We start from the raw sequence: 12,831 nt of genomic DNA, 5'->3' as shown, positions 1-12,831 counted from the left end.
ATCATCATTTACTTTCACTGCATGTTTTTTCCCCCTCCATATTTTGAAAGGGAATGGTGACTGAGACTGTCAGTCCCTAACATTCTGTCTAACATCTTTTGGGTTCCACAGAATACAGAACATTTCACAGGGTTGGAGGACGGGGAAATGATGACAGAATATTAATTAAAGGCTGAACTATCACTTTAAGGATGCTTCTCAGATTTGGACGAATCTGTCAATTAGAAGAGAAGTTTGGAAACCTTTTTATAGTAAATATTATGGTGAAAAATGTGAACAATGTCACACAGTCCCAAATTATATATTATGTTTAATTATACACTAAAGCAAGATCATGCTTTATTCATGCCTTCTGATGTTATTTCACAGCTTTTTATGTCCTGCATCCTCATAATAGCCACAGTTACAGATTCACGCTGAAAATGAATGAGTATCACCATGACACAGACAAGCCCACATTGTCACAATCTTTAAAACTTACCTCACCGGATTTTCTTAAGTTGGAGCTGCGGTTTTAATCTTGAAAAATACCTTGTCTTGGTGTAAAATGAAGGCATTGTGTGGAGTGAAGAAATGTTTGTTTTGTGTGCTTGCTGCTGTAGTGTTGAACGCGACTCGAGTGACAGCGTGCAGCAGCTGTGAAGTTCCGCTGTAATAAGAGTCCCATTCAAAAATCTCAATAAATTATGCATTTACTAACAATTATTTAATTAAAATCAGTAGTGTATCAACAGGAATGCTACCCATTGTAACTTAAACATTTTTTATTGGAAATTTATTTAAGTAAGAGTGAAAAGTACCCCCACCATAAAACATACTCATAAAAGTACATTTTTTTCAAAAAGTTACTCAAGTAAATGTAATGGAGTAAATGTAGGGAGTTACAACCCACCTCTGGGAAAGGGTTCAAATGTCATACTGAGCTGTATAGAGAGGAGATGGTGTATGGAGGCAGTATGCGTGTGTGTGTGTGTAAGGAAACCTTCAGCCATACATGTTTAAAAAGCAAGTGAGAAAGACGTGACACCCCCACACACAAATTAGAGCAATAATGATGGCTCTCCGCTGTTTGTGGCAGGACTGCTGTAGTTTGATTGACAGGCAGTGGCTGCTCTGTTGTGATGGTCATGAAATTGGATGTATATTATGCTTGTGTAATCTAATGCTGTTTTGTAGAATTATTTAATGTAGTGACAGCCAACACAATGAGCTCTGCTCATTTTTATGCATTATTTAGTGGTAGGGGGAGGACGATGAGCCTGAATGATGTTTTGCACAAGAGAAGACGTTTTGATCACTCGGTTTGGCTTGGTTACACTTAATAATACTGTATAGCCCTGAGTGACTCCAGCCAGGTCTCCTAAGCAACCAAATTGGCCCGGATGCTAGGGAGGGTAGAGTCACATGGGGTAACCTCCTCGTGGTCGCTATAATGTGGTTCGCTCTTGGTGGGGCATGTGGTGAGATGTGCGTGGATGCCGTGGAGAATAATGTGAAGTCTCCACAGGCCACGTGATAAGATGCACGGATTGACGGTCTCAGATGCAGAGGCAACTGAGATTCGTCCTTCGCCACCTGGATTGAGGCGAGTCATTACACCACCACAAGGACCTAGAGCACATTGGGAATTGGGCATTCCAAATTCGGGAGAAAAAAAAAATTATAATAATGATACTGTATAGCCAGAAATATTTAATTATGCACAACCATTGAATAGCGATACCTCTTTGTTCAGACACCAGCCAAAACGTTTAAGTGTTGAGTACTTTCCTCATAAAAAAGGACGCAGTATGTTTACTCACCATCTTCATTTAATAGTATATAATAGGGTAGTTTTATTTTGTTTAAGGTTACAACTTGTAGTATACTGTAGTTTTAAATGATAAAACCCTATGTCTGCTTAATCTAAATAATTAAAATAATACATTTTGTTTTTGTATAATTTTAAATATTTTTATTATTTTATTATAAATAAATAATCGTTTTCCTACGAGCTGTCAAAAACACACTAGACTACAAATACATGCTAATTCTGTGCAATATCTGTTTTTTCAAGCCAGCTTATCTTCATGATGTCCATCAACAGTGCACTGGTGCCTTAACTGAGCATGAGCAACGCAGCAAAAAAGAGACTCGACGTCGACGCCATAACTCCCGCTGCACTGAGGTTTATACAGCACTCATGCATGGCTCCAACGTACAGCTGACACTTCCTATGTGAATGCACTAACCTGTTAACATGTGCACCAAAAAAATATGCGCTACTTACTCTCTGATTCCGAGTCCAGTGTGAAAGAGGCGTTAGTTTCGGTGCCGAGCCTATTTTTTGCCACGTGGCTCACGCTGAACTCAGCAGCTCTGGGTGCTATAGAAAACTAAAATAATCAGGAGATTTTTGAAAAGATGCAAAAACAAATAAACAATATTTAAACTGAACCAACTATACACTACAATTTATAGGTCTGCATCTTGACCAACCTTTTTGGAAATTTCAGTCTTTCCCCATTCAAGTAGATAGGAGCTGTACTTTTATGTTGCTTTTTTACAAAGAAAAAGCTGCCCAGCCTGCCCGAGGGCATTCCAAAGATGACCGCAGAGTGAACTGACTTGCCTTGAAAGGGCCTTTAAAATATTAACCAATCATGACCAAGTACGCTGATAAACAAGTGCACGTGACTGCCTGCCGTAGCCGTAAGAACCTAGAAAAAAGACACGGCCAATGTGAAAGCCCAAATGCAACGCGTTGCTCATGCCTCGCTCACGCCCCGCTTATGGAGTATGTGTGAATCTGGTGTTATTCTTGCTGAGCCTGTTTCTTACAGTCTCACCTTGGTAGTAGAGGCTGGTGAAAAAAATACCTTTAAAAGTATCACAGTATTTTACCTCACAATACAATATCAACATTCTAAAGCCAAAAATCAATGTTTTTTTGTTACATATTTTGTATTATATAGGTATTGTATTTTGTAGGGCTGTTGATTTAACACCTTAATTCAGTGCGATTAATTATATAAAATAAAGTGTTAAAAAAATTTACTGCAATAAATCATCTGAGCAATTCAAGCTTGAAGCCTGTTTTCAGCAGGGGGCAGAAAGCAAAACTCCATCTGTATAGGCAAAGCCCAGCTGTACACACAACAAATAACACTCAGGCATGTGTACATCGACATGTCATTAGAAAAACCTTCCCGAGTTCATGGCAAACTTGCCGCAAATTCGGCACTGATAATTTTCACATGCAAATGATATTTGCAGCAAACTTGTCGCAAAATTTTCATTGTTGCCAAAGGTAGTGGAGGTTCACTACTACCAGCGAAGAGCTGCAAACTTCTGGCAAACATTTGCGGCTAATTAAAAGCTCATTTGCATGTGAAAGTAACGAGCGGCAAATCTTTGGCTAGTTTAGATTTTTTGTAAGGGTTATAAAAAATCTATCTTGCACAGATTGATGAATTCAATTGCAAAATGGATTGCTGTGGAATGTAGGCCAGTTATAGGCTTATGTTCAGTTAAATTAACTTATTATAAATATATGGAATGTGGAATTAAACAATATATTGCTTTTGCACTTTTTGTAATGTCTTATCAATGCTTTACTTATCTGCCACAATAATTTAATGCATTTTAATTATCTGAAAAATAAAATATTATATATACAGTATACAGTATATATATATATATATATATATATATATATATATATATATATATGTATATATATATATATATGTATATATATAATTTTATTATATAATATTTGTGTTTATTTATATTTAACTTATTACATTTTTTTGTAATATTTTGGCAAAAAATTAGTCTATAGCTTTTTTCATTTGTTTCTGTTGCTCTATGATGAAGTAAAGGGGCGGTCACACTTTGCGTTCTATTCACTCCCATTCAGACGCATCCGAACGAGATATACCAGAAATACAAGCTCATGGGAAGAAATTTCGTACGACACCGCGTACCAAAGTTCACTGAACCATGAATCCATATGACGAGAGGACCCGTGACCAATAGAAGATTGAAACGTCACACCCTGACCTCTTGGCTCAATTTAAAGGATACATACAGTATATCAAAGCTGCCAGATTTATTGTTGCAGATAAGTGTCTTATATAGGCAATATATTTGAACATTTTAATCTAAAATAATTTTTTATTTGTGATGTATTTTGTACTTAAACCAAAAGCCCTCCCACGTGACATCATATCCTGGTTCGTTGCATTGCCTGAAAAAAAAATTGTGTGCTCAAAGCACAGTGTGACCAACACTTAAAGCAGGAAGTTCTGCATTTGTTGCACAAAACTCCAATGACGATGAATGGGGGAAAAAAGCAAGTAAAAGTTCTCAATATATCACTGTTTTGAATATACTTAACATAAAGAATTGCAATATTATTGTATCGCAACTCAGATATTGATATTATACACAGTAGTATCACCAAGACTATGCTAATTCCAACCCGTTCTTTGTGAATTGCGGAAGTTAACACTTCCTGTAGTGATTAGTCACTTCCTGTAATTTAATGACAGGGTGATGGAATTATGTGCTCCTAAATGTTTATTAATCAGTCAGACTTTGATGTTTCCTAAAACCTTTAAACTCCCAGTGGAGATGAATATTTATTTCATCTGATATGGATAAACACATTATAGAAGAGAATTACATTTCTCTCTCTAGGGAGAAAATTAGATGAATTGTAACAAAGAAATTGTGCTATCCAGAGTGGAATGCAGCAAAACATGTTTGTTTTGCACCTGTCACAATATTCTTATAATCCAATTGTGCTGAACAATTATTGTTAATGACCGTTAAGATAACGGAATGATACTCAGTGAGGTTAAAAATAGTTAAAGGACTTTAAAGTTAAGGAGTAAACTGTTTAAATAGCACCGCTGCGTTTAAATTAGTCAACATTTTACTTGCACGTTAGGTGATTAGAGGCATTTTGAGGATGGCTATTCAAACATTACAGCTTGTTGCGTTCAAAGGGTTTAAGCTGTTTAACATTATGAACTCATTATGACTCTACGACCTTCCCACAACAAACACACACAATACTCTCCCTCCGAAACCATAACAAGATCTAAATCATCACACATCTCAGTTTTGTACATGGTTCATAAGTGATCCATGACCCCAAATGAACCTGTTTCAGTCACAGAAATATTTGGAAAAAACAAATGAATACAGAAAAAAATATATATTAAAAAGCAGCAAAACAAAGTTGACATGATTGCGGCTAACTCTGCCTTCAAATTATCCTTCCCCAAATTCCGATCAGACATTCTCCCCAGCTCTAATTAAACATTAGCTTTTATTTGTTCCAGATGGGGCTTTGTTTTGAAGTTTTATTTTAGAAAGAGAATGCTTTCTGTGCTGGGAAATGCAATAGTATACACAAAACCTGACAAAGTTTTAGTGGAAAATCCATGTTCCTGTTTCCTTGCTTTAAACTAAGATTGAATGCGACCAATATTCTACAGACAGTTTCAAAAGGATACTAGAATTCTGTAACAAGTATCATCTGCTCATGATAATGTCATGATGTCCACATGTATTTCCTGTCCCAGGCAATGACCATCTACTTGTACACATTTAGCTCATTTGTTCTGCTAATTCAGTTCCAAGCTCTCCACTAAACACTAAGAATGAATTGTGCCCACATAGAGTGTTATTTTATCAGTCTTGCAGAACAGTACTCAGTGCAAGATTGTGGAGGATGCAGAAGACTACTGTGACCTGGCATATTTTGCTAAGACTATAAAACTATCACTCCACCACTGGACACCTGAATTGTCTATAATGCGTGCCTGGATATATGCCTAGTTCCATCATTAATAATATAATGCTCTTCTCCATTATTTGATCATTATTTCATTACTAGATCACGAGAAAATTTACACAAACGTCGCTATTAAACAAAATTATGATTACCACCAGCTTTCCATGGGTGGTAATAGAACAGGTTTAATTGCATCAGTCAAATAGCGCTGACTTTGGTGAATAAGGTGCATTCTATAATAAGCCTAATTTACAAATAACGGAGATGTGTTTGCACTGAATAGAATAACAATGACTTAATTTAAATATGTTTAGTTGGACCTCCCTGAACCACTATATTTTAACAGTATCAGGTATAAGGATATCCACTGTAAATCGACAGCCCCATATGCATATTGAGGGATAGTTGAGCCTTTAAAGCAATAGCATCTCCTTTTGTGTTTCAAGGAAGAAAGTGAAAGTGAGTAAATAATGACAGAATTTTCATTTTTGGTGGAACTGTCCCTTTAAGAGAGAGCTTCTCTTTTTGGTGTGAGAGTGTCCTGTTTCACAGTGTAAACACAGGAGAAATAAGCAGTACACTCTTGCTGTGGAAGATAGGTAAAAGGAAATGTTATGCATGATAAAGACCAGTGTCTTGTGTGCAAATGCAGTTAAGTGGATTTTGTGATTAGCCCAAATGTAGGGGGGCATGTGTAAGGGGAATGTGAAAGAAATAAAAAACAATGAATGAAAGTGAGGTAGAGAGAAAGAAAGAAGGATATGAGAGTGGCAAATAAAGAGTGAGTGAATGGGGTCAAGAAAAGAGGGAATAAAAGCTGATGGAGGAGGAAGGAAGACTGGAGAGGTCGATAAAAGGACAACCACTCACTCAATGTTAATGACAGTGGAGTATCACTCTAATCTGCCATCATTAGCAAGATTATATCAAGGGAGATTGGGCTTTGCCTTCAGATCCAATCAATGACACCAAATCAATAGAAAGAAGATATCATGTGACCCCCTATACAGCCAAATCCATTTTAGCACAGCCAGACTCTGCACAGCCCAGCTGAACCAAGTTTTAGCTCAGCCTCACCCATCCAGCACATTCTAATCCAGCAAAGCAGAACCATACTCAGTTCATTTTAGCCTCACCCGTCCAGCACATTCTAATCCAGCACAGCAAAAACAAACTCAGTTCAACTCATCCTAAAACACCCAGCAATCTAATCCAGTAAAGCACAACCAAACTCAGTTCAACTCAGTTTAACCAACCCAGCAAATTCTAATCCAGCACAGCCAAACTCAGTTCCATATAGACTAACCCACCCAGTACAAGTGGGAGTGGTGGTGGTGTAGTGGACTAAAGCACTGAACTGGTAAGCAAAACGTTGTTGTTTCAATCCCCACAGCCATCACCATTGTGTCCTTGAGCAAGGCACTTAACTCCAGGTTGCTCCAAGGGGATTGTCCCTGTAATAAGGGCGCTGTAAGTCGCTTTGGATAAAAGTGTCTTCCAAATGCATAAATGTAAATGTACAATCTAATTCAGAAAAGCACAGCCAAACTCTGTTTAGCTCAGCCTAACCCACCCCAGTACATTATAATTTAGAGCAGCACAGCTTAGCCCAGTTCAACACCATGTACATCAACCCAGTTCATTATAATCCACCCCAGCAGAACCAAGCCTAGTTCAACACAATTTAACCCACCTAAGCACATTCTAATGCAGCACAATGCACCAAACCCAGTTCAGCACAGTCTAATCCACCTCAGCACAGCCAAACCAAGTTCAGCGCAGTGTAACCCACCCCACCCCAGCACAGCCAAACCCAGTTCAGCACAGCATAACCCACCCCAACATAACCAAACCCAGTACAGCACATCTTAACTCACTCCAGAACAGCAAACACAGCCTAACCCAACCCAACACAGCCAAACACAGTTCAGCACAACCTAACCCACCCCAGAAAAGCCAAACGCAGTTCAACATAGCCTAACCTACCCAACAAAGCCAAACAATTCAGCACAACCTAAACCAGCCCAGAACAGCCAAACACAGTTCAGTACAGCCTATCCCCCCAACACAACCAAGCACAGTTCAGTACAACCTAACCCACCCCAGCACAACCAAACACAGTTTAGCACAGCCTACCCACCTCAGCACAGCCAACCCAGTTCAGCTCAGATGAATCCACCCAGTGCAGCCAAACCCAGCTCAGAACAGCATAATCCATCCCAGTTTAGCCACACCCAGTTCATCACCGTGTTAACCCACCATAGCGCAGCCAAACCCTGTTCAACACAGCTTAACCAACCCAATACAGCCAAACCCAGTTCAGCGCAGTCTAACACACCCCAGCACAGCCAAACCCAGTTCAGCAAAGCCTAATCCACCCAGCAAAGCCAAACTCAGTTCAGCACAGCCTAACTCACCCCGACACAGCCAAACCCAATTCAGCACAGTTTAACCCACCCCAGAACAGCCAAACACAGTTCAGCACAGCCTTACCCACCCTAACACAGCCAAACACAGTTCTGCACAACCTAACCTTCCCCTGAACAGCCAAACACAGTTCAGCACAGCCTAACCCATCCTAACACAGCCAAACACAGTTCAGTACAACCTAACCCATCCCAGCACAGTTTAGCACAGCCTACCCACTGCAGCACAGCCAACCCAGTTCAGCACAGCCTAATCCACCCAGTGCAGCCAAACCCAGTTCAGCACAACATAACCCACCCCAGCACAGCCACACCCAGTTCCGCACAGCCTAACCCACCACAGCACAGCCAAACCTAGTTCAACACAGCTTAAACCACCTAAACACAGCTAAACACAGTTCAGTACAACCTAACCCACCCCAGCACAACCAACACAGTTTAGCACAGCCTACCCACCCCAGCACAGCCAACCAGTTCAGCAGAGCCTAATCCTGCACAGCCACACCCAGTTCCACACAGCCTAACCCACCACAGCGCATCCAAACCTAGTTTAACACAGCTTAACCCACCCAAAACAGCCAAACCCAGCTTAGCGTAGTCTAAACCATTCCAGCATAGCCAAATCCAGTTCAGCACAGCATAACCCACCCCAGCACAGCCAAACAAATTTCAGCACAGCCTATTACACTCAGCACAGTCAAGCCCAGTTCAGCACAGCCGAATCCACCCAGCACCGCTAAACAGCACATCAATTGCCCTCCGGGGACAAACAAAGTTGAAAGTAAAGTAAAGTAAATCCAGTTCAGCACAGACTAATCCACCTAGCGTAGCCAAACCCAGTTCATCAAGGCCCAATCCACCCAGCACAGCCAAACCCAATTCAGAACAGCTTAATCCAGCCAGCACAGCCAAACCCAGTTCAGCACAACATAACCCACCCCAGCATGGCCTCACCCAGTTCCGCACAGCCTAACCCACCACAGCACAGCCAAACCTAGTTCAACACAGCTTAAACCACCCAAACACAGCCTAACCCACCCCAGCACAACCAAACACAGTTTAGCACAGCCTACCCACCCCAGCACAGCCAACTCAGTTCAGCAGAGCCTAATCCTGCACAGCTACACCCAGTTCCACACAGCCTAACCCACCACAGCGCATCCAAACCTAGTTTAACACAGCTTAACCCACCCAAAACAGCCAAACCCAGCTCAGCATAGTCTAACCCATTCCAGCATAGCCAAATCCAGTTCAGCACAGCATAACCCACCCCAGCACAGCCAAACAAATTTCAGCACAGCCTATTACACTCAGCACAGTCAAGCCCAGTTCAGCACAGCCGAATCCACCCAGCACAGCTAAACAGCACATCAATTGCCCTCCGGGGACAAACAAAGTTGAAAGTAAAGTAAACCCAGTTCAGCACAGACTAATCCACCTAGCGCAGCCAAACCCAGTTCATCAAGGCCCAATCCACCCAGCACAGCCAAACCCAATTCAGAACAGCCTAATCCAGCCAGCACAGCCAAACTGGGTTCAGCACATCCTAATCCACCCAGCGCAGCCAAACCTAGTTCAGCACAGCCTAATCCACCCAGCACAGCCAAATCCAGTTCAGCACAGCCTAATCCACCCAGCGCAGCCAAACCGGGTTCAGCAGAGCATAATACACCCCAGCACAGCCAAACACATTTCAGCACAGCATATGTAGATGAAGCAGATGAATCAGCTCACCAAGAAAGAGATGTTCTGTGAAAAATCACAAACAGGTGTTTAACACCAACTAGACATGGTTATTTTTTGTACTGTCAGTTTGAACACTATACACATGCATTCAAACAGTGATTAGCGAGAGAAAGTGTGAGTATGTGTGTGTATTCCCATCACAGAGCCAACTCAGACAGCAGATGTGTGCATCTGTGAGTGTCCATGTGTGTGTGTTTGTCTGTGCCTGGATGTTCTAATGAGTTACTTGAATGTTGTTTGTGTGCAGAATGAACCACCGCTTACCCGTATTTCACCCCAGCTGTGCCTCCTCTTGAGTTAAAAAAGCACCAAAACATCAAAGGTGGTCAGTGCATACATTCATTTGAACTCCTCGACCCAGATTTGCTGTAATTTGGTTTGATTATTATGTGGTGATGGTACCATCCAGTCATTTGTCTAAATGTTAAGAGAGATTGTTGCTTGGGGAAAAAAGAATGAGCTAATATTATGGAGTGATTTTAATAAGGTCTTTCATTAGTGTGTGTTTTTTTTTTTTTCTTCTTAAGTTTTTAAACATCTGTTGACCACTACTAATGGTTTAACAGTTTTTAACTGTTCGTATGCTGTTACTTTATTCTGCGGAACACAAAAGTAGTAATTTTTGAAATATCTTTACGCAGTACTTTCCATACAAGGACAGTTCATAGTGACATGTCAAGTGACCTGTCTCTTTCTCTCTCTCTCTCTCTCTCTGTAGGATGAAGCTGATATGTGGATGTTATTGTGTGATGTTGCTGGTTTTGGGGATAATGGGACAGAAGCTACCCACGCGTGATGAAGGCCTCTTTCAGATGCAGATCAGGGATAAAGCTCTGTTTCACGACTCCTCCGTCATGCCCGATGGAGCCGAGATCAGTGGATACCTGTTCAGGGACACACCCAAAAGGTGGGCTCACATCACACACATTTATAAGCAAACATACACACACAAATCTGTTGTACGACAACAAGTTATCATTCTTTACTACGTACAACAGGTAGTTCCTATTAATAAAAGCCTGTTAACACAAAGTACTGATTATTGTCCTGCAAGGATCTGGGGTACCAGCTTCTTTGGTGGCCCTCTCTCATTGTAATTGTGAGATGTAATATCCAAATAACAAGAAATTATATTGAAAATGCAGAAATAATATTGCAATTGCAAGAGAAAAAATTCAGCCTAGCCTGCGTAAATAAAATAAAATAAAAAGCCAGATCAACAAAATATTTCATACTCTGTGTGAAGGAGTTCATAGAGCATGGTTTCATTTAAAATCATGCAGTCCATGTGCCAAAAATTTGGAAAGGAGTGTATTGTGAAGATGTATTCTTATAGAAAAAATCAGTTGAATCTATATAATGAGGATCTATTCTATTTGATTTATGTTAGATGGTAGACATACATTTTTCATGTTTTTTTTATATATATATATATATATATATATATATATATATATATATATATATATATATATATATATATATTTTTTTTTTTTTCTTCACATGAACACATTTCATATTTGAACATCCTGGGATGGGTGCATTTGTATTATCATGTGCGTGTGTGGATATGTCTTTATGTGCGAGAAGAAGAAATATGGAAACTGTTATGGCCATACTGCATCAGATGAGGGTTAGATACTGTATGCATTATGAATGAGATGCTGGGAAATCAACAAGTGTGTGTTTGATGAAGCAGTGCTCTGAGTAGCAGGTGCACTAAAAGGGAGGTATACCCTCTGTTTTCACTACGTCCATCAAACTCTACCACATGCTATGTTTTTGCAAAAGGCTCTGAGGTTATTTTTGCCAAGGACTGTGGATGAATTAATCAGAACGTACATACCACAGATGGTCATATGGTCTTCGCAATTTAAAAACACTTTATAGTAAAAACTTACTCTGCTGTTTCTCATTTGATGTCCTTGCCAATAATTCCTTCAATGTTGTGTCCTGCTAATGAACTGCAGAGTGTGCTAATAGCGCTGATTACATGGCAACCTAGTATGCATCAATCATAATTATTGTGCAGAACATAGAGCTGTAAGGTGTCTTTGCTCAGAAAAGGAATCAAGAAAAGGTCATCGGCTATGTTCAAAATAGCAAACTACCATGCTACTCTTACCATTTTTGCAGCATATAGTATGTATAGTGTGCATTCTATTCAAATTTGATCTATGCATAGACAACATGGTGAAACACTGGCAAAACACTGGTGAAAATATGCAGTATTGTGAGCTCGACTTGACTTTCCATCTCCATGGATATGTTTGGAAAGGAATAACAGCTTACTGCTAACTGAATACTCTGCAGTATACACTGTATTCTGCCTACATAGTAATAAATAGTAAGTGAAGCAGTAGGCATTATTCCACAATAAAAATGTCAAAAACTAGTATGCTACATTGTTGTCACATGCCCTCATCACGTTGCATGTTTAATTCGACAGTGGCATCAAATGAGTGACATCCAGTATTATTTAATTTTCCATATTATTTCCAGTTCATTTGGAAATAAAAGGTCTTTTGTATACTGCACATTTTGGCATATGTAGTATCTGGTTATTCCTTGTATACAGATAATTTGCACACTGTGCACAGTAAATGGTACATACTATACTGTATACTGCAGAAACAGTAAGAGTAGTTGTGTAGTATGCTATTCCCAACACTGCCTTTATTGTTGCATAATGCATTCTGTTTCACAAACAGTACAATTTTATTAGAAGTTGGCAGTATTCAGTGTGATGTACTATGTGGTATGCAGTAAGTAGTAGGCTAGTTTTTGATTCCAAATATTTAAAGGTGCACTCAGTATTTTTTTTAAGTATGTCAAACTGGCTTACACTGACACCTAGTGTCTTGGATGCTG

The 12,831-nt window shown here is 39.8% G+C and overlaps 1 protein-coding gene across 5 annotated transcripts in view; it reads left to right on the top strand.

The window, feature by feature from the left end:
* Positions 1-12,831, top strand: part of LOC127420036 (protein NDNF-like) — a 28,474-nt gene that overhangs the window by 6,831 nt on the left and 8,812 nt on the right. The window contains exons 1-3 of one of the 5 annotated variants that reach the window (XM_051661973.1): positions 4,269-4,336; positions 10,208-10,282; positions 10,679-10,867. In XM_051661973.1, coding sequence (XP_051517933.1) covers positions 10,680-10,867 — 188 coding nt within the window. In that variant the 5' untranslated portion in view covers positions 4,269-4,336; positions 10,208-10,282; position 10,679. Of the gene's footprint in view, positions 1-4,258; positions 4,341-10,207; positions 10,286-10,678; positions 10,868-12,831 lie in introns of those variants that run through there. The other 4 variants (XM_051661974.1, XM_051661970.1, XM_051661971.1 and 1 more) reach the window with 4 other exon arrangements.

Source organism: Myxocyprinus asiaticus, chromosome 29, assembly GCF_019703515.2.
Source record: "Myxocyprinus asiaticus isolate MX2 ecotype Aquarium Trade chromosome 29, UBuf_Myxa_2, whole genome shotgun sequence".
Taxonomy (NCBI): domain Eukaryota; kingdom Metazoa; phylum Chordata; class Actinopteri; order Cypriniformes; family Catostomidae; genus Myxocyprinus; species Myxocyprinus asiaticus.
The sequence above is the reverse complement of the archived record's forward strand: the minus strand, read 5'-3'. Positions and strand labels throughout refer to the sequence as shown.